The 27,872-nt window shown below is 33.5% G+C and overlaps 1 protein-coding gene across 1 annotated transcript in view; it reads left to right on the top strand.

Moving 5' to 3' along the window:
- LOC145252448 (UPAR/Ly6 domain-containing protein crok-like) overlaps positions 1-16,424 on the top strand; it is a 30,675-nt gene extending 14,251 nt beyond the window's left edge. The window contains exon 3 of the mRNA XM_080111851.1: positions 12,158-16,424. Within this exon, the coding sequence (XP_079967977.1) occupies positions 12,158-12,390 (233 nt within the window). The 3' untranslated portion in view covers positions 12,391-16,424. The remainder of the gene's footprint in view (positions 1-12,157) is intronic.
- Positions 16,425-27,872: the final 11,448 nt, after the last annotated feature.

Raw genomic sequence — 27,872 nt, forward strand, 5'->3', positions numbered from 1 at the left:
TCATTTTGAAAAGAACAATTACTTTTGAAAAGAATATACAGTTTTGAAAAGATTGAAAAAAATATTCACTTTTGAAAAGAATAATCACTTTTGAAAAGAATAATCAATTTTGAAAAGAACAATCACCTTTTGAAAAGAATAATAACCTTTTGAAAAGAATAATCACTTTTGAAAAGAATAATCACTTTTGAAAAAAATATTCACTTTTGAAAAGAATAATCACTTTTGAAAAGAATATTCACTTTTGAAAAGAATAATCACTTTTGAAAAGAATAATCACTTTTGAAAAGAATATTCACTTTTGAAAAGAATAATCACTTTTGAAAAGAATATTCACTTTTGAAAAGAATAATCACTTTTGAAAAGAATAATCACTTTTGAAAAGAATATTCACTTTTGAAAAGAATAATCACTTTTGAAAAGAATAATCACTTTTGAAAAGAATAATCACTTTTGAAAAGAATAATCACTTTTGAAAAGAACAATTACTTTTGAAAAGAATATACACTTTTGAAAAGAATAATCACTTTTGAAAAGAATATTCACTTTTGAAAAGAATAATCACTTTTGAAAAGAATAATCACTTTTGAAAAGAATATTCACTTTTGAAAAGAATAATCACTTTTGAAAAGAATATTCACTTTTGAAAAGAATAATCACTTTTGAAAAGAATAATCACTTTTGAAAAGAATAATCACTTTTGAAAAAAATATTCACTTTTGAAAAGAATAATCACTTTTGAAAAGAATATTCACTTTTGAAAAGAATATTCACTTTTGAAAAGAATAATCACTTTTGAAAAGAATATTCACTTTTGAAAAGAATAATCACTTTTGAAAAGAATAATCACTTTTGAAAAAAATATTCACTTTTGAAAAGAATAATCACTTTTGAAAAGAATATTCACTTTTGAAAAGAATATTCACTTTTGAAAAGAATAATCACTTTTGAAAAGAATAATCACTTTTGAAAAGAATATTCACTTTTGAAAAGAATAATCACTTTTGAAAAGAATATTCACTTTTGAAAAGAATAATCACTTTTGAAAAGAATAATCACTTTTGAAAAAAATATTCACTTTTGAAAAGAATAATCACTTTTGAAAAGAATAATCACTTTTGAAAAGAATAATCACTTTTGAAAAGAATAATCACTTTTGAAAAAAATATTCACTTTTGAAAAGAATAATCACTTTTGAAAAGAATATTCACTTTTGAAAAGAATAATCACTTTTGAAAAGAATAATCACTTTTGAAAAGAATATTCACTTTTGAAAAGAATAATCACTTTTGAAAAGAATATTCACTTTTGAAAAGAATAATCACTTTTGAAAAGAATAATCACTTTTGAAAGTCTGAAAGTTGTTTTCTGCTGCTCCTGTCCACAAAATCGCGATCAAAATCAAAATAGATAAAACAGATGCAATAATATTTAAACAAAACAAAATTTGAACAAAATAAAATTTAAACAAAATAAAATTTAAACAAAATAAAATTTAAACAAAAGAAAATTCAAACAATAAAATTTAAACAAAATTTAAACAATAAGATTTAAACAAAACAAAATTTATACAAAGTAAAATTTAAATAATAAAATTTGAACGAAATAATATTTAAACAAAATAAAATTTAAACAAAATAAAATTTTAACAAAGTAAAATTTAAACAAAATTCAAACAAAATAAAATTTACAACCTCAAATTTCCACTTTTTCAGCGAACATTCTGTAAATAACTCTCAGTGATAACCACATAGTCCCCCACTTGACAACATTACCACTGACCCTAACGTTGTGTCCATGATCTTCTCTTTCATCTTCTCCTCTGGTCATGCCATCACCTCTCACATTGGCAGCCGTCGAAGGGGTGCACACAGGTTTACAAGAATAAAAATTTGAAATAAAATAATTAATAAGGAAAATGCAGATTCTAACACGTTCTGTAAAAATATCAATTGCACACATTGCGTAACAATACTACTTCAACTTCTTTTTGTGTGCATTGGTAAACAACTTCTCTTGCCTTTGTTCACCTGATAAACCTATTTCCTCTTCTTTTGTAATATTTCGTTTTCTCTTTTTCCCTTACCTCTTAGCACTCGGGGGTGGGGACCTCAATAGTATCACATCCTAACCGCACTTGCATTTTTTTTTTTTTAAAACAACTATTACTTTCAATTCTCACAAAAACTATTGACTGCAGCCCCTTTCTGTTTGTAAAAAGACTGTATATGATTTTGTTTTTATTAGCTTGAAAAATTCCCAGGAATTTCTTTTTTTGCAGAATAAAGGGAGTTGATGTTAAAGTGACATTTTTGTAGGCGGCAGAATTAGGAATCATGTTTTAAAAATAAGATACTCCTTTTCCGTAAAATTTGGATTATTTGGAGAGAGAGAGAGAGAGATAGAGAGAGAGAAAGAGAGAGAGAGAGAGAGAGAGAGAGGGTCTATCATGACATCACAATGTATTCTGAGTCTCTAATAGTATCAACACAAGCTTCAGGTTGTGTTTGACTGTGGTGGATCCATTTATATTTTTATTTTTAATTTGGATTCTTCAGACTACTATTCTCATCTTGAGTGTTATTTTTACAACGTTTCAATCGATGCAATCTCTGGACTTCTTCAGGTATATCTTGTCAAACTCAAGAATCTTTCTGTCAAGCTTGGGAATCTGCACTGAATTTCAAACAGAACCCTTTATTTAATCCACAGGGGTAGCATGCTCTTGTTCCATCAGCCATGACTGGGCAGAAGTCCTAAGTAATTCTCAATTATATTTTGAATGTCATCTGCAATGAAGATTGAACCTTGAACCTTTAGAAGAATGTAACTTTGAACTGAATTTTACCAAGTACTCTATCCACTACATATGAAAACGATAATCCGAAGAATCCAAATAATACGAACAATCAATCCTCATCTCAAAAATTTAGAAACATGATTTTTTATTATCATCGATTTCCCATGTCCCCTTCCCAACGAGAAAAAATGGAGACCCCCTCCCCGCCTCTAGTAATCAATAGTATTCAATTAATTATTACTTTATAACGAGGATCATAAAACCTTTAAACGAATCAATAACTTGTTGGCATTTTCATTGAAATTTTTTTAATGAATTACAAAAGAATTTTTTTTTTTAATGAATTACAAAAGAAATAAAAAAAAAAAAAAAAAAAAACTTTCATTTTTGTCCTTTGTGAAAGATTTCAAAAAGATTTCAGAAATTTGCAATCGAAATAAATGAATCTTTGAATTCTTTGTGATTTATGCTGCAAAACAAACAAAAAAATAGGTCACCTAAAAATTAAACTTTCCAAATTATTCAAGAAAACCAGAATAAAAAGCTGAGGGAAAAATCGTCACCGATTTGTTTGGATGAGATTCGACATCAAACAACAAACACAAAAAGGCAAGAAGTTATCTTTAGTTGACCTTTGGCAACTAAATATTTTCGTTTACTAGCCAAATAGAAAAGTTACTAGCCAAACCCACATGATTTTTAGAATATGACATCTTCGTTCTGTGACGAGTATGTACATCGTAAAGATTTTTCTGTGTTTTTTTTAACAAGTGTAATTCTAAATATACAACAAATCTTAGGTTGCTACTTGGAGGTATAAATATTCAAATTTCTTCAGATATTTTTTAAACAGCCTTTGTTAAAAAAAAAGTATATTGTTCTATTAAACTTTTATTGTTTAAATAATTTAACTTTTTTCGTTTTATTAAAAAAAAAAACAAGTTGAAAAGATCTTTTTCACTCAGTAGTGAGCGTTGGAAGATGTCAGTGAAAGAAATACAATCGCCAAAAGATAAGCGTTTCATTATTTCTAGTCGACACTTTGAAAAATCACTTGCAAATGCGATTGTTTCACTCGCAATGTAGAGCCCTGCAACATATTCAAATGGAAACTTTATTACATACGTATATATCATGCTAAAATCTGTATAAAATAGCAGAACCAGTAAAAATTCCACGATAGTTGAAAAATTTTAAACACATTATAAATAAAATGAATAAAAATAAAATAAAACAAAATAACAACAAATTTCAAACATTTTTTAGCAGATTCGTTTTTAACCTTTTAAACATAAAAAGAATTGATTTAAAAAATTTAGATGTTTTTTTTTCAATTAAAATTCAACACACAACACGTTTTTTTTTCTGAATTATTTTTTATATAGAGTAAAAAGGAACGGATTTCAATTCACTTGCACATTTTTTTAATTTTAAAAAGAAACTACAATAAAAAAAAACTTACAGTCTCCTCTCAACATGATTTTTTTTTTTAAATTATGAAGTAAAATAACCAATTTGAAACCATAAACAGACAGCCATGTTTTTTTTGGGGGGGGGGGGAATTTTTGAAGAGGAAATGGTTTTAATGATTTTAACTGATAAAGAGCGACTATAAAAGGAGGTAATTCGTTTCTCATTAATTAATCTTTGCAATGATGACATTTTTTGTGACAGTGGATGTACGGACAAGTAAATTAATATTTAAATTCCCAAAAAATCTTAACTGCTACTTACTGACATAGGGTTTTTATTGTGCAACAATTCTCTCTCTCTCTCTCTCTCTCTCTCTCTCTCTCTCTCTCTCTCTCTCTCCTCTTATAATTCTCTTCATCGGCGCTTCTTTTCATCTTTTCCACATTTCATGAGCGGCCATAATCGTCTCGTCTGTTTAACTTAGATGAATAAAACTTCTCATGTAGGAAAAATACAAGGAGACGTTCGTTGAGTTTTCTTCAGAGTTTTATTAGAGACTTAGGAGAGAGAGAGAGAGAGAGAGAGAGAGAGAGAGAGAGAGAGAGAGAGACCACTGTATCCTAACAATCATTTTCTTCTTAACTTACTAACGTAGTAAACAGGTGATGCAACAGACAAACACTCGAGGTAACAATCAGTTTAGATTATTTCTACATTATTGGACGTGTCTCATTTGTATGCTTCCAATGGATTTAAAATCCTTAGTAACATTGTTCTCATTTTCAATTTTGACCTATTGACTCCCACCACCTCCACTTGAACTCACCTCACTTGTCTCTGTTTATAGATAGGTTATTGTGAAATAAACTAAAGGTGACTTTTATCAAAATTCACACTAGCTAGCTTAATATTTACTTACTGACATAAGCTCTCTGCGATGTAACACAAGCAAAAGTAATAGCTGATGTATAAAATAAAAGTGGCGGCTCAAACAACATACAATGAGGGAAGGTGAAAGTGATAGACTGAAGCTTATTAAAAGATGTCGCTTGGTGAGTTATTTGCAAATCCAGGCTTATTAGAACAATTTAAACAGAAGTTTTTTGTTGTTTTTTTTTTTTTTTTCAAATATAACTCAATCCCAAAACTGGGGAATATTTTCATCATTTTGTGTGATTAAAATAACTTATTAACGTAAGAAACGAGCGATGCAGATGAACAGACACTCAAGGTGACATTCAGCTTAGATTATTTCTACATCATAGGACAGATCTCGTTCTCATGGCTTCCAATGAAGAGACTGATTTGAAAATCCATAGTTTCTCTCGCTTGAAAATGTGACGTCATATCCTCATATCATTTGACTATGTTTTGTTTATCGCATTTGACCTCTTGCCCGCGTTTCAACTCATGTCACCAGTCTGTATTTGCAGTTAGGTTATTGTGACACGCATTAAAAGTGACCTTTATCAAAATTCACACTAGCTAACTTAATCGCTAGTATGTTACACTTTGACAAAGTCTTTTATGAAAAATCAGCTTGTATGATATTATTAGATGAATATTTAATATAATCAGATCTTTCTTAGCTAAAAAGATTCAGGAGGATAAATTGAATGCGCACACATGCAAGTCATGGGCTGAATCGTTAGAAAATAACTTTAGTAAAATGTTGCAAACCGTAACCTTAACTTGGACTTCGCTCAAGATTAATGAATAAGAAGACTTTAAAAATGGATACATTTAATGCCATAAAGACAAAGCCTCTTTCCTGAACAACTATAAGGTACCTTTTCGACCACCAGTTGTCATGGCTAATTGCATTCTTCCTAAAGTACAAGATTTAAACTGCTTGCCGTGACATTCTCATGGAACATGAAGTGCAATAATTACATAAAATATGTTATCAAGTCTGCTGCAATGAAAGTAGGCTCCCTATACCGGACTAGAAAACGTCTCACACCTGCCAATATCTTACATTTTTATAAACCCACAATTTGCCAATGTATGAAGAGTTGTTGCCATATCTGTTATGGTGCTTCAATTACTAGCCTCTCGCTCTCGGTCAGGGTGCAATGAGCATTTCTAACCTAATAAGTTCTACATTGTCTGAGAAGAACTAATCATTATACCAGTTTATACGTTTGCCTTTTGGAGTCACCAATGGAGGTTCATGCTTGCAAAGAATAATGGATTCTTTCATTAAGCAGAAGGAGTAAGTGGGCACCTTCTTTTATTTGGATGATGTGACAATATGTGGAATGAATCAGGAAGAACGTGATGAGAACTAGAAGTTTGTTTATGCAAAACGAACAGGTTTGCAACTAAATAAAGTCAAGAATGTATTTTCAACTAAGTCATTGAATATACTCGATTATGTCAACCAAGATGGAAAATTGAGGGCAGAAGAGCTGTCTACAGAGAACCAGTCTGTTAACCTTCTTAAAATAGTGGGGGAAGATGTGGCTAGTTACCTTTAATGCATCCAAAACCAAACTCCTATCCTTACATCATCAACGCTCTGATCCCCAGCTGGCATCAATTGTGATGGATGGCTCTCGTCTGGGTGAGGCCCCGTGTTTTGACAAGCTTCTGGGTTTGACCTTTACTCCTGATCTGAAATGGAACACGTACATCAAGTCTGTTGCCAAGGTCGCTGGAAAGATGGTGGGATCCTTCTACCGCTCCAGAAGATATCTCACTACTGATGCAATTCTCTATCTATATAAAAGCCAAGTCCGGCCAAGGATGGAATACTGTTGCCATATCTGGGCAGGAGCTGCCAAAAACAGCCTATCATGCCTTGACAGAGTACAAAATAGACTTCGTGGTTTAGTGGGGGATGCCCTTTTCTCTACCCTGCAACCCCTCTCCCACAGAAGAGACGTTGCAAGCCTATCCTTGTTTTATCGTTATTTTCATGGCAGGTGCTCGTCTGAACTCCAATCTCTGGTCCCCCCTCGCCAATCTTTCACGAAAAACACCCGTCTAGCTGAATCCACTGTGAAAAATTTCCCCCACTCTATATCTGTGCCTAAATCAAAACGTGGATTTCATGAACAAAGCTTCTTTCTTAGAACTGCACGCCTGTGGAACTCTGTTCCGTCTGCCTGCTTCCCTCCGGACTACAACTTGGATGTCTTCAAGTCTAATGTTAACAAATTCCTAATGAACCGCCCCCTTAAGTAAACACTTCATCAAATCTCCTCACTAACGTAATGTACTTGCAATAACCCTTATCCCTGAGTGGCTTCCGGGCCTTGATAAGTGGTGATCTCTGTGTAAAAAAAAAAAAATAAATAAAATAAAGACGTTGATATTCCGTCTCCGCGTGTGACCTTCCTTCTTTTACTGATATTGACTGCCACATACATTTAACATGTCACATTTAACAGGTTATGGGCCCAGGACTTGTATAGAATAACTAACCATCGGAAACTCTTCTGAAACTAAACATGGCTTCCAACTCAAGAAGATAGTCTTAGAAGGCAGGCAGTAGTAGTTTGCATACAAGTAATTTGTTGAAAAATTAACCCTTAAAGCTGTTTGAACTACTGTTACTACTGCTTTAGCCAAGCTGCATTTTTTTTTTTTTTTGCAAAGAAACCTTGTCTTTATGAAAGAGTATTAATACAACAGACGCGCTCTTAGTAAACAGACAAATGATTACAATTAATTCCCAATCGAACTTCACAGTCAAAACAAATTTTAGATGTATATTGTTGCGGGACTGGTGGATATATTACACATATCCCCCAGTCATACAAAATAGGAAAAATGAATTGTTTTGAGGAAGAAACAAACGTGTTAAATTGAATTAAACGAACTAGAATTTATTTCATGAAGAAACAAATGAAAGAAAAGGGTACAGCACGTGTTTAGTTTGGCGTGCGTCTCTCGCTGTTAACTGGTGAGAAGGAAAGTCTATTGTTGTAGAGAGAGAGTGAGAAAGTCAATCCAGTTTAGCACGCGTCTCTCGCTGTTGGCTGGTGAGAGGGAAAGTCTATTATTGTAGAGAGAGAGAGAGAGAAAGAGAGTGAGAAAGTCAATCCTGGCCATGGAGAGAAAAAGTGTGTAAGGTGTACGTACCGTCTGTTGACTCTTGCCCCACACATAGTAGCAGGGGACGTGATGCGTGCGGATGAGCGCCCCAAAAGGAAGTGATTGGTCTGTTGACCGCTCAGCTCGTGAGCCAAATCGAAAAGAAGGAAACAGCTCAGGTCTCTTGCTTTTGTAGTTGTTTCTGGTGGTTTTTTGCGCATGTGTGGATTTCCTTTAAAGGAAGTGACGTTGCCCATGTGTGCGTACATGTGTGTACGTTAGCGTGTGTGTGTGTATGCACGTGAATGTGAGTGTATGTACGTGAACGTGAATATATGTATGTGTGTATGTGCGTGCATATGTTTGTGTACGCGTATGTGTATGACAAGAAAAATGGCTTCAGATGTGAACGCATGTTTTTGTGTGAGACTAGAAAGGGCTCACACAATATTGATTGTGTTTAAGTTAAGTTTGGCTTCAAATCTGTTATTGTTTATTTGGGAAAAGTCAGGTTTTATGTTTTTTTTCCTCGTTTACAGTTAAGACAACAGGAAAGTCGTCATGACACATGCCAACGTCGTGTCGGGCACATTGCTGTTTCTGCTGAAGCTAGCCAATGTTTGCTTTTGGTTGACTGACATACACCGTGACAACCTTATAAGATATCAAGCAAACTTTCACACCAATTGGGGCTTTTTCAAGCAATTTCTTTTTATTAATCATTTTTTTCTTCTTTTTGGAAATGTAAAAGTCTCTCTGGGTAATAGTCCGTTGATTTGTTAACTTTTTAAGTATTTTCAAATGCAACATTCAGCTCACATGACAATGCTTTAAGAAATAGGGTGGCACTTTCAGGGATTGAATGAAAACAAAAATGGAGGAAAATTATAAACGCCCCCTCCCCCTTTATTCGCCTTAAACAAAGCATACTTTCACTGAAGTGTAAAGCGCTACTGTGGTAGAGACAAGATTTACAAGTTGAGTGGGGGCAACCTGCGTGGGAGGTATGTAGCAAGGTGTTTGTTTACATTACATATAAAGCTCTTCATGGCAATACAGTCGAGGAAATAGGGGGCAAAAGTGAATTTTAAAGGTTGACGAAAGAAGCTACAACAGTAGAAAATCTGGCATCTTTGGATGTCTGCAGCGAAGGGCAGGGATTTAGTAGTTGGCTAAGGGTATTTAGTTGAAAGGGTACAAGGGCAATATTTCTTTGCAGCACATTCCATGAAAGCACAAGGAATCAACGCTGTAGGCGAATTGTTTCTCCATTCCTCCTTTCATGTCTCAACTGAATCAAAGTTTTTGATTTTTGAGTTCTAGAAGGACTTTTGAGACTTGAGTCTGGAGGTATTAAAATTTGCATGAAGGATTACCACTTTGTAGTAGTGTGCAGGCTTTAAAACTAAGAGTGATCCACCCAGGTGATCAGACGAAATTTAGAGACTTTGAATTCCCTCCTGAACAATTCTTTTACACCGCCACAACAGAAATGTAAAAAGTTATTGAAAATAATATGTATAATCTAATTTAAAAAAATTCACTGTGTCTGTCTGTCGGTCTGTCTGTCTCCATATTTTCAAACTCTATCCCTTCCGAAACTAAAAGTCACAGAGCAGCACTAGAAATCTCAAACGATTGGATTTTTTATGGACCGTTCTTTTATGGGTCTTTAGCTGGTTAAAATGGTTTTTAAGAGGCTAAAACGGGTCAAAATTTTTAAAATCGTTAAACATTTTGTACATTCATCTTCATTTATTTTTAATCAGTTCATATGCGTGTCACGTTGGTACAGTGGTAACGTCACCAGCTTTGAATACTACAGTTTTGCTTTTGTTTTCGAGTCTATCTGATGGCACCCAAATACTTTTTTTTTACTTTTGAAATCATGACTATATAATAATATATACGAAATCTGGATAAATTAAAATACCATATTTAAGCGTATTTTACGACCGGGCAAAGCCCTCCCCCCCCCTAGTATATAAGAACGTAAAGAAATTGAAGCAAAAATCTTTTATTCACTGTTACCAAAAATGTTAGGCAGGAAAAAAAGGAAAGGTTATTTCGCAAATAAAGATTGTTTATCTCTCTCTCTCTCTCTCTCTCTCTCTCTCTCTCTCTCTCTCTCTCTAGAAAAAGAGAGAGAGAGATGAAAAGGAAGAAGGAACGGAAGGCTTGTAGTGAAATCAAAATTATAGTAAGAATGATGATGATGATGATGATGATGATGATGATGATGAATGAAATTAATTTAAAAAAAAAGACAACTATTAATTTCTTTCTTTCTTTCTTTTTCTGTTTCTTGCTTTACTTTTCCAATAACTAATCAATGGAGAGACTAATCAGAGCTACTTAACCCCTAAGAAACAAGATCTAAGGGACATACCGGGAAAAAAGGATAGTGACAAGGATCCCCTGTCTTCCAATCAAATGACCAGAACCAAAATAAAATAAGACTGCAAAAACGAAACACGGCAGTTACTGAGAAAAGGATGATGAGGAACAAACCATAGTTTGTTGCACTGAATTTCGGTCCAATACATTCGACCAGATTTCATTCCTCCTAGCTCACCATTACAACAATCATGGAACTTTAAAAGAAAGGAATTCGGGAAAATCAACAAAGACCAAAAAAAAGAAACGAAATCCTGTATTTCTTTCAACTACATCAACGTTCCAAAGCGCATGAACAACATGAAATTGATATTCATCATTTTTACACACATACGCATACAGAAAGACTGAAAAGAAATAAGTACTACTTATAAAAAAAACATTATAAACATTTATTTATTTTGTACAAAACCATAATATTTTGGAGGCAGAAATAAAATATTTTTTTAATTTTAAAAAGTAGTAAATTTCAAATTACTAAAAGGTAGAAAACCGCAAGCGTTTTTACTTTTAATGATGACCATCACTTTTTTCTGCTTGGCATATTTAGTAACAGAAATAAAAAAGTACAGAAACAGTATATTCGTACGAATCAGCATGGAACGACGTTTCAATTAAAATGACACTATTTGAATAAGTATGAACCTTATTGAAGCAGCCATTTTTTTTTTTTAAATAAACGGAAGCAAGCGCACAGGAAATGAACATTACTGTATTTGCTTGTAAAGTTAAATTTACAAAAAAGCCGAATTTGTAAAGTAATTTTAAAAAATTACTTAGCAAATTATGGATTAATTTTGTAAGTATTTTTTAAAGGACATTATTTTTTGATTTTATAAGGTAGTGGTGCACCAGTGCCTCAAAATTCTGTCTTAGCTCTAACGGTTTTCTGAGCTGCAATAAGTATTTTCTGAAAATAAATAAATACAGAATAAAATACATTTATGGCAATAATTTAACGGGGAAGACTAACAAAAATAACACGTTGCTATTTGGGTTTAATTCTAAAAATCCAACTGACATAATTTTAGAGAAGACATACATAGTAAACTGAACCTTTACCTCGGAATTGATGTAACTAATGTTTTTTTTTTTTTACTCATATTTACTTCAAAGGGGCAAATTACCACTGAGGCATAAGGGCCCACCATGAATTTGGGACCATGACATTATAGGTAGGGAGTTGAGAAGCGAGAATTAATTTTGACCCATCAGAAAGATTCAAGTTAATTCAACTTTGAACAATGAGAAAGAAGAATTAACTTTGACCAATTAGCAAGAAGAGTTAATTTTGTCCAATCAGAAAGCAGAATTAATTTTGTCCAATCAGAAAGCAGAATTAATTTTAACCAATCAGAAAGCAGAATTAATTTTGACCAATCAGAAAGTAGAATTAACTTTGACCGATTAGAAAGGTAAAATTTCATTTTTTAAAAATTTAATAATTAATGCAAAAAATATTAAAAATGAGATTAATTTTTACTTTTTTAAAACTTTTTATTTCAGTTAAATCAGAGGACAACGAGTGGGAGGTAAGGTACATCCGACAATGTGCCCAGGGAGGTTTGATCGGAGATGATGACAGACCATGTAAAGACAGAATCGGCACAAGCGGCGTGAAAATGAGGTACTGCCACTGCAAAAATATTGACGGCTGCAACACCGCTTCAAGCTGGAATCTACCCATCAGCCTCATGGTTGGAACTCTTGCTGGACAATTTCTCTGGCAGAAATTATAAGATTTTTTTTTTTTTTAAACATTTGTTTATGTTGTTTTCTATGTCATTAGGAATTGATAAAATGCTAAGTTTTAAAAAAATTTTATGATATTGAAACACATTTCGCAAATTTTGGCAAAAAATAAATTCATTTTTTCTCTTTTTCTATTTTTGCACTTTTTTCTATGAAGCAAAATTAGTTTAGTCATCAATTTGGTTTGCAGTTCTTGTATATGACAAGGGCACCTGTGACAATGAATGTTTCCCTTTAATTTAGGAGCTGTCTATTTATCTTTTTCTTTAGTTATTATTATTCTCAGTCTTCTTCTTCTTCAACTGTAATTAATAAAAATTTAAATGATTGGTCAAAAATAACCGACACTAAAATGAGTTTCAATACATCATCCCAAAAAACTTATTTTAAATCAAAATCATGATTTATTTCATTTTCTTGGCACTAAAACCTACAGAATTTACTCCATTTTGGAAATAGCTTTTGCCCTGTTAACAGTGGTATCTTGCTAATTCTGTGCAATTCTAGGAGGTCTGACCAGAGTGCTCTTCTTCTAGGGTGCTGGCTCTTCAAATCCCATTTTTCAACCCTTGTGTCACTTCATCCTGCCATGAGAGGGAAATAAATAACTTTCATTTTCTTAAGTAAAAGCAATTCTTAACAAATATTATCTGTTTCTGAAAATTAAATTAAAAAGAAAAAAAATGCTTATGTTTATCTTTTATCTGCATATTTTTCTGGAGATGATGTCTTGAGTTATCCGCCCTTTGAAATCGATGCAAGTTGGGAATTCTCTCATCAAAGTTACTCTTGATTATTCACCATGATGTTATCAATGAATTTCCTTCATCCTAGACTAAACTTTCTTGAAAACAACTGCAAGAACTTGAACATCTCATATTGTATCGTTGGTAACCACTTCATCACTGTTACGTAACAGCACAAGTAAACCATAATGCTTGACTTTAATTCAAATAGGGTTGGGACGATTAATCAGAATCAAGAATCAGAAAAATCAGAATTTTTGGGGATATCAAAATTAGAAAAAAGCGTCCCTATTTTCCAATGCCAAAAACGACTCTTTTAATCGGCTTTTTTATTTATTTTTTTAAATCAAAATCTTTCACTACTGATAGTAATGATAAAATAATGAAAATCTATTGATTTTAAACTATTAATAAAACTAAATCGATAGATCATCCTCCCCACCAGTGTATTTTTGCAGTTGAGCAAATATCTGCACATTTAACATGTGCTTTGACGGTAATTGGGAGAAAAAAAATAACTTTAATTATAAAGTTGTTATTATTATCATTATAAAGAATCTGAATCGTTAATTAGATCGGAATCAGGAATTTAGTGCAAAGCAAGTATTTGTATCGGATTTGGAAAGAACATTGGAATCGTCCCATCACTAGTCTGAAATTATTTTGTAGCTGACAGTTTAAAAACTTGAAAATTACTTTCAAAGGTTAACAAAGTAATCACATTGGTAGACATATTTTTATCTAGCAATTATAGATTAAAATGGCTGACTTGCTTCCTATATCATGACTCTTTGACATTCAAAAGTATCTTTGATTCCATTAAATTAGTGCTGAAAAAGTAATTTCTAGTTTGAATTAAAGTTTATGTTCAAATGTCAAGTATTAAGGTTTATTTGTGGTTCTCACCAAAAGGAAAACATTAGTTTTGAACATGTGCCTCTGCTATATTAAAGAACATGGTTTTCTATATAACGAGATTTTTATTCACAACGTGTTGTCTTTTATCATCCATTTATTTTTATGCTCTTGTTCCTCGTGTTAAATTTTTCAAAATAAACAAATTAATTAATTTTTCAAAATAAACAAATTAATTAATTTTTCAAAATGAAGAAATTAATTAATTTTTCAAAATGAACACATTCATTAATTTTTCAAAATAAACAAATTAATTAATTTTTCAAAATGAAGAAATTAATTAATTTTTCAAAATGAAGAAATTAATTAATTTTTCAAAATGAAGAAATTAATTAATTTTTCAAAATAAACAAATTAATTAATTTGCTGCGTGATTTAACTTCTTTAATGAAAAAAAAATCAACAAATGTTTTAAAGAAAGAAAAATCCCTTTTATTACATAAAAATTAGAACGAAACCTTGTTATTAAAAAAAAAAAAAAAAACGATTGCTATCTATTATTATCTACCCACCAGAAATTTTCTCACGAGTCATTATCAGTGATCGCTCACCAGCAACAACAAGTGACGTCCCATGAACTCTGGGTGACAATAAGTCTCCCCAGATTTCCAGCACTTTCCTCTACTTTTGATAACCATTGCAAATAACTTTTCGTACTTGCTGGTCCGACACATGACAGCGTGCAAAACAGACGAACATCATCACAACAAGATGAAACTAAAAAGAGTCATATAAAGTTAGACCCAAATAGCATTTAAGCTGACAAATTACAATGTGCTTCTGACTGGTCGATTCTCATTCGTTATTGTTGTATCATGTTATTAGCAATAAGATAACATGCTGAGTTATATATATTTTTTAATTACTTAGACAACTGCTAATATGAAACAATTTAAAATAAAAATCAGAAAAAGGTATGAAATATTTTAAATTGAAGAATATAATAGGAGTTGTCTACCTTAAGATTTAGAATGTGCAAACAGATAAAAATTAACAATTAAAATGAGTTAACTTCATCCTGCAGAATACCGGGTAGGAACAGCAAGTTATTAATAAGATTAATATGTTATTATAATTCTAAAAACTATTATCTAATACCTAACCCTAACACTAACCTATATTATATGTATTGTTGTTGTGAAGTTTATATGGGGTTTATTTAATCACATAAAAAAAGAAACAATTATTTAAAAAATTTTCTAAATGTTCGCAGATTTTCTGAATTGCAAATAAATTTCTAAACATTTTGATTCTTAAAAATCAAAAAATCAAATCTTTTTTTCAGTGTCTTTACATTTTCACTTATGAAGTTAAGCAACGTTGAACTGATTAGTACTCAGCTGGGTAACCATTTGGGAATTCAGAATGTTATAAGCAAACACCCAAACAAGGGGTAAGAATAGGTACTAGCCTAGCGTCCTGTCATGGGCTGGGAGTGAAGGGTCAAACCATCTGTTAACGTTATAAAACCAGGGTTAATTAAACACTGGTGCCACAATGGCATAGGAAAGCAGCCTTATTAATTACTTAGTTCCGTTCTCACTTCTAAAACAGAAATTTGATCATTGCCAAATATTGATAACCCGTAACCCATTTTGTATCTTTAATCACAAAAATACTCCATTTTCCTACCATCTTTTTGAAGTTTTTTGTTTAAAAAAAAAAAAAAACTTGCCCAACTGTGGCACCACAGAGTATCCAATTACGGGTACACTCCTCCCTCTCTCACATTACACCTCTTCCTCCTTCTCATATTAGACCTCCTACTCCCTATCACATTACACCACCTACTACCTCTTGCATTTTACCGCCTACTCCTTCTCAAATTACACCTCCTAATCTCTTTCAAATTGCACATCCTGCTTCCTCTCAAATTACTCCTCCTACTCCCTCTTCAACTTCGTCTCAAATCACAACTCTTATTGCCTCTCAAATCACACCTCCTACTCCTTTTTAAATTACACCTCCTACTCTTTCAAATTACGCTGCTGCTATCTGTAGTACTCTCTTCCAAGAGGTTCCAGTGGGCAAGCATCCCCCTCCTCCTCTCTTCATCTACGTCACAGGCATTTGATCAATTTTGTTTTTAAGATTTTTTTCATTTTCTTTTTAAATGTTATTTAATTAACAAAACTGTTGTTCTCTTTGGAAAAGTGCATTAAAAATATTTTTTAAGCACGGAGAGTTAGAGGGCGGGGAGAACCCTTGCCTACCCTCCAAATGCCCAAATCTCTGTTTATGGATTGACTGACACCAAATGTTTGACTTGTCTCGTCCACGCACCCTGTAACCATGCCTTCTTTTGTTCAGGGAACATTTGTAAGAACTTTTTGTAATTAAATTCATTTTTGAAAACCAAACCAAGTCTTTTGAAAATGTTTATTTATTTTTTATTATTTAAAAAATTTTATTTCAGTTCTCAAAAAATCAAGGGGCGTTTTTCCTGGGTCTAACATTTGATCTCTGCATGAGATACACAGATATTAAAAAAATCCATTAAGTTTCTCTTTATTTCTCAACCGTTGAGTTAGTAAAATCGTTAAGAACCTTAATTTTCTCCAATTGACCTTTGAAATCTGCTATACTATATATTTTTTTTTTGGTCCCCCCAACAAAAGGAAATTCACCCTTGTCCGTTTGTCCGCTCGTCTGTCCACACTTTTCTCAATAACTACGCCTTGGAATTTTTTGAAATTTTAAACATGATATGAGTAAAAAAGTAACAGAACAGAGTTTCCAGGAAACTTCTGGTTGCCCCCTTGGGAGTGCCTTTTCGGTTAAAATGGCTAAAATTGACACTTTTGTGCTTATTAAAAAGATTGATGCTTTCGATTTTTATAAAACTTTCTGAAAAGTAACTAACTGATTTCTATATAATTTTGGTTGTCTATACTTCGTGATAACTCTTGGGTGTGCCCAAGGGGCTCTTTTAGGGCGAATAAAAACACCCAATTTTTGGGACTATTTTACCATATTTGTCCAAAATTTTCTGTGTATGTCTATTTAGCAGTTTTGCATGATGCTGAACTCAAATTTAAATATGTTAAAGCCTTGGAGACTTTTGGGGCTAAATGGGGTGGGGGGAAGCAAACGATGGACTTAGTCATTTCTTTTTTTGCATAGTGCAGAACTCAAATTTACATATGTTAAGGCCTAAAACTGCACCGTTTATTCATTTTCACCAGAATTTGACATCCCCTGTGAACTTTTAGGGCTAAATGGGGGGGGGGATGCTGAACGTAGTCATTTCTTTTATGCCTCGTTCACTATGCACTCACGGGGGTGGGGGAAGGCATGCATGCTTCACTTGTCTCCTGATTTTACCAAATTCCAGGACAAGAATTCAGCTTTTCTGGTGGAGTATCGAGCTAAGTGTTGTTACTTGAGCTGGCATCATTGTGAGAAGGTGCGCTATTTCTTATATGAACTAATGTGTTGAGGGCATTGTACTTGTGCTTGGAATATTATGTGATTTTGAATATTTGGTCAGGGTTTACTTGTAAAATGAAGTATTCTCATGAGATGTTTTTCTAACAAATTCTTGTATTAAGGAATTTCTCACCGAAGACATTCACCACGGTTTGTATACCATACATGTAGGGCTTGTCGAAAAAAACTTCAGCGAATATGTAATCCATATGACATCATGTAATGAATATGTAATCCATATGACATCATGTAATGAATATGTAATCCATATGACATCATGTAATGAATATGTAATCCATATGACATCATGTAATGAATATGTAATCCATATGACATCATGTAATGAATATGTAATCCATATGACATCATGTAATGAATATGTAATCCATATGACATCATGTAACGAATATGTAATCCATATGACATCATGTAACGAATATGTAATCCATATGACATCATGTAACGAATATGTAATCCATATGACATCATGTAACGAATATGTAATCCATATGACATCAGAACAGTATTGAGAAACGATTCAACTCTCCGGAAACAACTTAAGAGAGTCAAGCCCCCTACAGAAAAAAAAATCATGATTAAGAACTGTGTGCATGAAATCCCATGTAAATGTGAAAAACTATACAAAGTTAAACATGTCGTACACTAAAAGTATGGTTAGAAGAACATTGAAAAGCTGTAATACATGGAAGGATTGAAAAATCAGGTATAGCTGACCATATCTAGAGGGAAAAGGGAAACCATCTACCATTATGGGACGAAATAAAAACGGTGGAAATTAAGACGACTCAAAGAAACAGCCCATATGTTGTGCGACGGTTACCTACTAAACAGACTTAGTATAGAATTTAACACTACATCGGAAGCCATTAATTATAATTAATATAGAATACATACAGTAATAAATAAAATATGGCAATAATGATAATATATGTAGGTATATGTGTGTGTGTGTGCACAGTAATATACACACATACATTGTAGATATATATATATATATATATATACACGCATTATATACATGTATATATATATAAACAATAATATATATGTACATATCTATATACATAATATATATATTTATATATATATGCATAATGCATATACATACACACACACACACACACATATATATATATATATATATAGTATTCCCTCGAATATCACGATAGATACGGACCAAGACCACCCATGATATTCAAAATTCTACAAAGTAGGACAAAACCATTATTTTATCTTATTAAATTGTTTATAGGCTGTTTAAAACCATCCCTGTAATGTTTATAATAATATAAAGATTATAAAACTTTTTCTTTTTTTTTTTTTTGTTACATTTTCACCCCAAACAAGGCACATTGCCACTTTAATGTAGGGGGCTACTATCAGGGACATACACTACAGGGGTACTATGTAGGGAGTTGGGCAGCAAGGTGTCTGTTCACGTTACACTTGGACGTCTGCATGTCAGTACAGTTGAGGAAGCAGGGACCCGGAAGGGAATTTCAAAGTCTAGCGGTTCTGGGGAAGAAACTACTGGAGTAAAAGGCTTTCTTACATCTAGGGATCTCAACTGTGAAGGGGTGGGATTTTGCTGCTTGTCGGGTTTGTCGGGAGTATTTACGTCGAGGGGGCACAAATGCTTGCAGTTCGTCGGAGCATTCACCATTAAAATACTTGTAGAACAGGCACAGGGATGCAACATTTCGTTGATGGGACAGAGTCTGAAGCTTAGATGACAGTTCAGGACCTATTAGGTTGGCGACTCTCTTTTGAACCTTGTCTAGGAGTGAGAGACTAGTGGTAGATGCACCAGCCCAAATATGACAACAATACTCCATACATGGGCGAATGGTGGCCTTATAGAGGTACAGGATACTTTCGGGTGTTAGTAGCTTTCTAGCGCAATAGAGAGAGCCTACCTTCTTTGCAGCAGTCCTGGCAATGCTCTCAATGTAATTGTTCCAACTCATGTTTCCTGTGAACGTTAGGCCGAGGAGTTTAAAAGAAGTACTTTCAGATAATGAATCTTTGGCCATTTCTATTGTTGGTAGAGAAGGTTTCTTGTAATTATTGGAAGGAAACAAGTTTAGTCTTGGTAGCATTGAATGTGACCATCCATTTTTGTCCTAATATAGGCACATATTCCATGCCCATGCGATCTTGGGGGTCAGATTTAGATGTTAAGTTAGAGTACGCTTTAATTATGAACTCATCTAGGGAAATGGTCGGCCCTATGCCAGTTTCGCTTATGGACAATATGACCGGTTTTGTCTCCTGCAATTGGGTTTCAACCTCTGGAAGGTTAGAACGTAGACTCCTGATGTTGGAGTGGAGGTCTATGTTAGAATTTGGAGTTCTGGGTTTATCTTGCATTTTTTCTAGAGACTTTTTATGGGGGAGTTTTGGGATTTGTGGAACAGGTCGACAGGCATCGTTAAAGCAGGGTGAAGAGATAAAGTAAGGGAAAAAAGGAAATGAAGAAATATTTTTTGCAGCACATGATAAGGTAAAGCTGTAGCAATTATCCCCTAATACAGCATCGAGAAGCCTCGCCAGAAGCTATTCACCAAATGGCAATACAGCAGCCCCAGTACATTGCACCTGCTGATAGGACGGCTTCCTTAGTGGTTAATCTAAGGTTCAGGTCCCTTACTATCAGGTGGATAACGTCAGCCCAGATAAAACGTTTACTTCCAGCACCCTTATTAGTGGCATGGCTATAAGGATAGACAGAAACAGAAAATTTCCAACATCTCAGGCAACTGTTCATGCAAAAATACTGCTGACCTAGAATATGGCTTTTTCTTTTCCTTTTGTCAGAAAAATCACTCAACAAAAGGAAATAAGTTGATCGGGGAAGAAATGTATGAAAATGAGTTTATCAGCAGAACAAAGGCATAAGAAATTTTTTGCCAAGGCACACAAATGTTGCTGAAAGACTATTATGAAGCAAGGTGGGGAAGTTATTTGAGGACAAAGAACTGAACAAGAAATTGCTCAACATATTTTAGAGTTAGTGTGTAGGTGGTTTTTATGCATCGATGCTACCTCCTTTAGATGGATCTTGTCAAACTTGGGAATGTTTCTGTCAAACTCAGAAATATGGACGGAACCCTTTATTTACTAAACAGGGGTAGCATGCTCTCGTTCCATCAGCCATGACTGGATAGAGGTCGTAATTCGCAATTGTATTTTTCAGTTGCCCACACTGAAAATTGAACCTTCAACCTTCAGGAGAAAATCACTTTTAATTTAATTTAATCACTTTTACAATTGATTTTTTTTTCCGAGTACTCTAACCACTGTGTCCTTCCGTCCAGATCCCGAAGTTCAACAGAAACATTTCCGAGTTCGACAAGATTACATCGACCAAGACGTGATGAAAATGATACTCAAGATGAGAACAGTAGTCCGAAGTATCCAGATAATATGAGTTTTTATGAGAGTTAGAAGTTGCAAGTTGGACACGATTAAAGACAGTTACGAGTTTGTGTCGTCTATTCTTTGTTGCTACTGCGTATCTTCTCGTCGTACCTCTTGCTGACATATCGTTCTGCAATGTTTATTGCTTCCTATTTGAGTGTTCTCTTTTGACGTGTCTTTCTTTTTTGAGCCATTGAGCCATGTTGTCTTTTTGTGTGGGTAGGATCTGCTTTTTTTGTCGTTGTGAATGCAATTTCTTCATTGCGTTTGAGAATGAAGAATTACTGTAAGATCAAAATTTGGAATGGAAGTTTATTTGGAGACAAATATTAAGTATAATATCATAACACAATTAGAGTTTACATTTTGTTATGGACGAGATGAACGGTTATATTTTTAAGTTAATCTATATGAATAAAAGAGTAGATGTATTTAGGTGTGTTTCTGTGTGCAAATATTTAACTGATAAACTCTTAAATTACTGCTTACATAACATTGAAATAAACAAGAAATAGTAATTATACATCAAGAGTGGTTTATAATGAGTAAAATCTTTGTTTGGATGAATGTATAACGGATACAGAAATATGTTAACAAGTTAAAATGCAAAATGTTCATTTCAACTTGCTGACATTTTTTTTTTTTTTTACAAGGTGGTCACCACTTATCAAAGCCCGGAAGCCACTCAGGGATAAGGGTTATTGTAAGTACAGTACGTTAGTGTGGATATTTTAGAGAGTCTACTTAAGGGGGTGCTTCATCAGGAATTTGTTTACGTTGGACTTGAAGACATCCAAGTTGTAGTCAGGAGGGAAGCAGGCAGACTGAACAGAGTTCCTCAGGCATGCAGTTCTAAGAAAGGAGCTTTGTTCATGGAATCTACGTTTTGATTTAGGCATAGATAAAGAGTGGGGAAAGTTTTTGACAGTGGATTCAGCTAGATGGGTGTTTTTTGTAAAAGATTGGCGAGGGGGTACCAGAGATTGGAGTTCAGACGAGCACCTGCCATGGAAATAACGATAAAACAAAGATAGGCTTGCAACGTCTCTTCTGTGGGAGAGAGGTTGCAGGGAAGAGAAAAAAGCATCCCCCACCAAGCCACAAAGTCTATTTTGTACTCTGTCAAGGAAGGATAGGCTGTTTTTAGCAGCTCCTGTCCAGATATGGCAGCAGTATTCCATCCTTGGACATACTTGGCTTTTATATAGATAGAGAATTGCATCAGTAGTGAGATATCTTCTGGAGCGGTAGAAGGATCCCACCATCTTTCCAGCGACCTTGGCAACAGACTTGATGTACGTGTTCCATTTCAGATCAGGAGTGAAGGTCAAGCCCAGAAGCTTGTCAAAACATGGGGCTTCTCCTAGACGAGAGCCATCCATCACAATTGATACCAGATGGGGATCAGAGCGTTGATGATGTAAAGATAGGAGTTTGGTTTTAGATGCATTAAAGACATATTTCTATTACTTTCAAAAATTCATTCATAGCTTGAAGTGGTCTAATTTTAAGTCTTTCTTAGCTGTCTATTGATAGCTCAAATGGTAGATAATGTGGCTGGAACGCTAAATGCTTTGGTTTCGATTCTAGCTAGAGGTACCAAAGTCATTTGTTTTTAAACTTTTGAAATCTGTACTATGTATTAAGTACAACATAATATTCAATAAAGAATTGGCTATAAATAATAAATCGACATCTGCATGAATTAAAATATATTTAAGTGTATTTTACGACCAGATAAGATCAAGTGTTCTCTACTAGTTATAAATAAAAAAAAATCCTACCTACATTGCCTGCAGGCATTTGTCAGTAAACAGGCCTTCTATATCTCGGTGGCCGTGACTTGATAAACTAGGTGACTTTAGCGTTCAAAGCATCACTAATGACCCCCCCACACACACACACACACAGTGTTCAGCTAACTAATATTTCCAGAAACTGTCGGATTAGTGTTGTATTTCCTTCTGTTTCTTTTCTTTTATTTTTTATACTGGTGAACACGTACACACCTGTCAGCAGTTGCCGATTTAAGCGATGAAGCTGTGGCCAAAACGAAAATAGAAAACGAAGGAGAAGAAGACCATGGAAAACGTTGGGGGTCAACAGCGGTTGTCAGAGGCGAAGGGCAATCACAATAGCAAGTTCAACCCCCCCTCCCAATTAAAATAAAATGTTTCACTCCATTTCCATAATGAGAAAATTTCTTTCTTTTATTTGTTTTATTTGCTATACAAATTAATACGGTTTTTAATTTCTTTTTCATTTTTTTAACTTTCCAGTTTAAGACGTTTTCTTTCTAATTTTTTTTTTTTTTTTTAACTTTACCGATTTAGAAGTTATTTTATATGAATATAAATATTAGTGTTAACACTGGCGAAACATTTTTTCCGTCATTTTTAATGGAAAAATGTACAGTAATAATAAAAAAACATTTTTTAAAAATCATTGTTATTCAATATTCGTTTAATTGCTGATAGACATTTTAAAAAGTAACTTTCAAGTTTTTATTTCACTGAAAATTTCAATTGGCAACTGAAATCGGAGTTGTTTAATTAAGTCTGTAACTCATTAGTTTTACCAAAATGTCAGATTTCATTCGCAACATCTTTTAGTTCAGAATGGCGACTTGATATCTGCTTTCTTTATATATATATATATATATATATATATATATATATATATATATATATAGTAATTTATAAAATATATATGGCGATTAAGCTACACTGAATATTCTGCGTTTCATCCAACTATAGGATTCGTCAGGCTTATGCGCGAATTCTGTCGTTGCTTCTTGTTTTTATACATGTTGAGGATTTCTAGTTGGCCAATCAGCTTTCTCGTATCCACCGCGCCCCTTCCTACCAGAATATTCAGTGTAGCTTAATCGTCATATATATTTTATAAATTACTAACTAGCTCTACCTACGTATTGAGCACTTTTGAAGTAAATACTTAAAGTTTACGCATAAATCTATACTTTCGTATATTAAATTTATGCGAATAAATGAAGTAGTTATATATATATATATATATATATATATATATATATATATATATATATATATATATATACTAGCAAGGAGACCCGACGTTGCCCGGGATTGAATGATGATCAACAAATATTTCACAATCCTATATTTTATTGTCATCGAAATCTGTGAAATCGCCCGGTGGGGGGGGGGAACTTTACGTGCCTCCATACAGTAACTTAGTCCAAAATATATGTTATTCTACTAATGTTTCTTTTATAAAATTATTTTATATTAACTTCTTTCCAGTTAACAAAAAAGAAATTAAGAAATTTACGTGTGGAGTTTGAACCTACAGACCACGTCATGCAAAAAAACAAAAAAACATGCTATCAACTTACCTACAGTAGAATTTTCACGGCCTGTTGTTCTATCATTGTTGCTAAGCGACGACTGTGAAAAATGGCTTTACCGATAATAGATAAATTAAAATAACGGTTTCGATTATCAATTATCGGTAATTATCGGGGGTGGGGGAGTATTCTGAGACAAAACTTAACTTAGATCACTTCCAGACTTATACACTAAAGTTCTGTAAATTTTAAAGAAAATCTGTTCCGCCGTTTCGGAATCTATAAGGAGCATATATATATATATATATATATATATATATATATATATATATATATATATATATATATATAATATATAAATATATACATATATAAAAAGTATATAAAAGTATATATATATATATATATATATATATATATATATATATATATATATATATATATATATATATGTATATATACTGTGTCAATCGTTTTATTGCAAATTAGTAAAACATCAATATTTTACTAAATATATGTCACAACAAAATGAAAATTATATCACCAAATGACTGCTTTAACACGAGTTATTTCCAAAAATTTTTATTCAAATTCATGCGATATTCACGAAGTTATGATATTTTATTCTTTATTGAGGAATTTTCACTGTCCATCGCTTTATTGCAGATCTCTTAAAATGTTGTTTTAGGGCAAAAATACTATGTCTTATCTTGCAAACTTTTTTTTATATTTTTCTGTCAAAGAATAATAAACAAAAGCCATCCTAGGTATAAGCGTCATATAAATTAATTTTTTATCGATATATCCACCATTTGTTTTAAATAACTTAACAGAGGAAGTCAATTGTTTGATCTTAAAAGGAGTTATGGCTCTAGCAACATCAACTATGTTCCTCCACAAAGTATCCTTTGAAGCAAATTGCTCTTCACCCTCATAAACTCCCTTTTTTAATATTGGCCATAGATATTTAATGAGGTTAAGGTCTGGAGAACACGGTGGTCAGGTCATGAGAGTTTCCCCAACGAATCCTATAGATTCAAGAAACGCTGCACCCGCCTCAAGCAGAATGGGATGGTGCATGTATAAAAATCATCTGAAAGCGACGTTACAATGGTAGGTCATCTAGCCATGTCAACAAATGATTATCCCAAAAGGTTGTGTATGCATTACTGGTAAGCTGTACACCTTCTAGTACTCGGCATGGCCTAACCAACTTATCCCCATTGATTCCTGCCCAAAACATGATGCCTCCACCTCCTTGTTTGTGATTAACTCTGTAACGGGTCAGAGTTCCATTCGGGTTTCAAACTTTGGTCCATCTATCCAGACTGTCACGAGAAGCATAGGCCTCATCCCTAAATAGGACCTGTTGGAAATCCATTTCCATGTAATTCTGTATCCAAGCCATTCGTTTTTCCCTATGTTGTTTGCTTAATGGAGGTCTTGGAAGAGGTTTGATGTTTCTTGCAGCCTGCCTGGATCTTGGAGCGATTCCAGCTTTTTCAAAAACGAAATCACTGGTACTGTTTGTGTTTCGGTTGACTTCCCTATAAATTTTCTGAATATCACAATCTGAAAGGTTTCTCCTGTTGCCCTTATTTTTCTGGATTTTGTGTTTGGGTTGTTCAAGAATGAGACCAAGGTTCTTGGATCCTTTTCCAGCTCCATGGCTGAATCTTTGATGGACAATCCTTCTGCGAGTCCAGCAAATATCCTTTGCTTTTCGATAACCTTTAATCGCCTGATTTTTTGGCATTGTAAGAGATCTGCAATAAAGCGATGGACAGTAAAATTTCTTTGATAAAAAATAAAATGTCATAACTTCGTGAATATAGCATGAATTTGAATAAAATTTTGGGAAATAACTAACATTAAAGCAACCCTTTGATGGTACAATTTTCATTTTTAGTGAAATATTGATATTTTACTAATCTGTAATAAAGCGATTGACACAGTTTATATATATATATATATATATACACACACACACCTGGTTATATCTATAAATATAAAAGCGAAAATGTATGTATGTGTGTTCGCTTTTTCTGTATGTCTACAAAAGGCTTTTTTCAGAGAAGCGGTCGGTCGCCTAACAACTTTTTAAAACTTTTTATATCACATGTAAATCGTAATATCTCAGAGTTAACAACGGAGCTCGCCTGTCTATTTAATTTGCTCGACTTCGGGAAGATAAATATTCAACAGTTTTCGCTCGCCGTATGTGGGTTAGGCCTTTTTCTATAATAAAAGCGACACTAATTGTCTAGGTATTTTTCCAGTCTCGATCGCCGGAAATGTTCGAAAGCAATGAGCTTTACTCAATGTGGAAATATTATTTCCTTATATCAGAAGACAATTGCTATTCAATTTGGACAAGTGGAGCTGTTTCCCCTTACCCCCAACATCTTGAAAAAAAAAAAAAGAAAAAAAAAGCATTCCCCGCAGTCAAAAGTTGACCTCATTAAGTCATTAAAACGTGCACCTGCTAATTTAAGTAATTAAATAAATTCAAACGTGTTTCCGTTAGCATCTCGCGGTGGCCCAAGGGTTAACGTTGCACTCTTTTTTTTTTCACACTTTAATTTACAACTTTGCCTCAACGGTTGTGGTTCAATCCTCATACTTACCTACCAAAACACTTTTTTTTATTTTACCCCTCCCCCCGGAGTTTTGATTTACCCAAAACCACACACACCTCCAAACACCCGGGCAACGCCAGGTACCCCTCGCTAGTATATATATATATATATATATATATATATATATATATATATATATATATATATATGTGGGTGCCCAGTGTTGCCTGGGTGTTTGGAGGTGTATGTTGAGCAAAAAAAAAAAAAGTGGTAGTAGGAAGGCAGGCTCAAACCCATACCATGAAGGAGGAAAAGAACAGGAAAAAAATGTGATGTCTTCGCTGTTACGACCACCGTGAACCCGGGAGTGATGTAGGTTTTAATTAAGGCTAGACAATCGAAAAGAGGGGATGACTTTCAAAAATATCGGTGAAAAAAGCGACCCCCTCCCCATAGAAAAGTGCTCAGTTGAGGGTGAAGAAATTAATGTTTTTAGCCAATTTTTTGGTATTTTTTATCTAAAGGGTCGAGCTTCAAACGATACCGATCTTGTGAAAATCCGTCGCCTCTGTCGAAAGTTTTAAGCAGACATGCAAACATTCATAAATACATTTATATATTGATAGTTCAAATTTTTGACCCAAACTGATTAAAAAGCTTGCCCTATCTCTAAATACCCTTTATGTAAAATTTTAAATGTTTCGACTAGAAATTGTCTGAGTAATTTGGTAGAAACCGCAGAGGTCAATTTTTTTAAAACTTTGACCCCTATTATGATCCCTTAATATTTATTGTTTTGAGCTCAAATCAAGTTATTTAGTTAGATCCATGGAGAGTAGATAATGCAGTGGATGTGTTATCGGCTGCTCCAGTAACTCTCGCTTCTCCTTTTTTGTCCCTCAGTCCTCATTTCTAATGAGTGATGTTTCTGACAAAGGGTGAAGAAAAAGCTGCTTCCCAGGTCGGTAGTATTTCGTGAACAGTAGTCTGAGATGTCGGAAATTTTCTGTCTCTATGTCTATCCTTGCGGCCAT

This window comes from Euprymna scolopes, chromosome 29, assembly GCF_053919585.1.
Source record: "Euprymna scolopes isolate OS-2025 chromosome 29, ASM5391958v1, whole genome shotgun sequence".
Lineage (NCBI taxonomy): Eukaryota > Metazoa > Mollusca > Cephalopoda > Sepiida > Sepiolidae > Euprymna > Euprymna scolopes.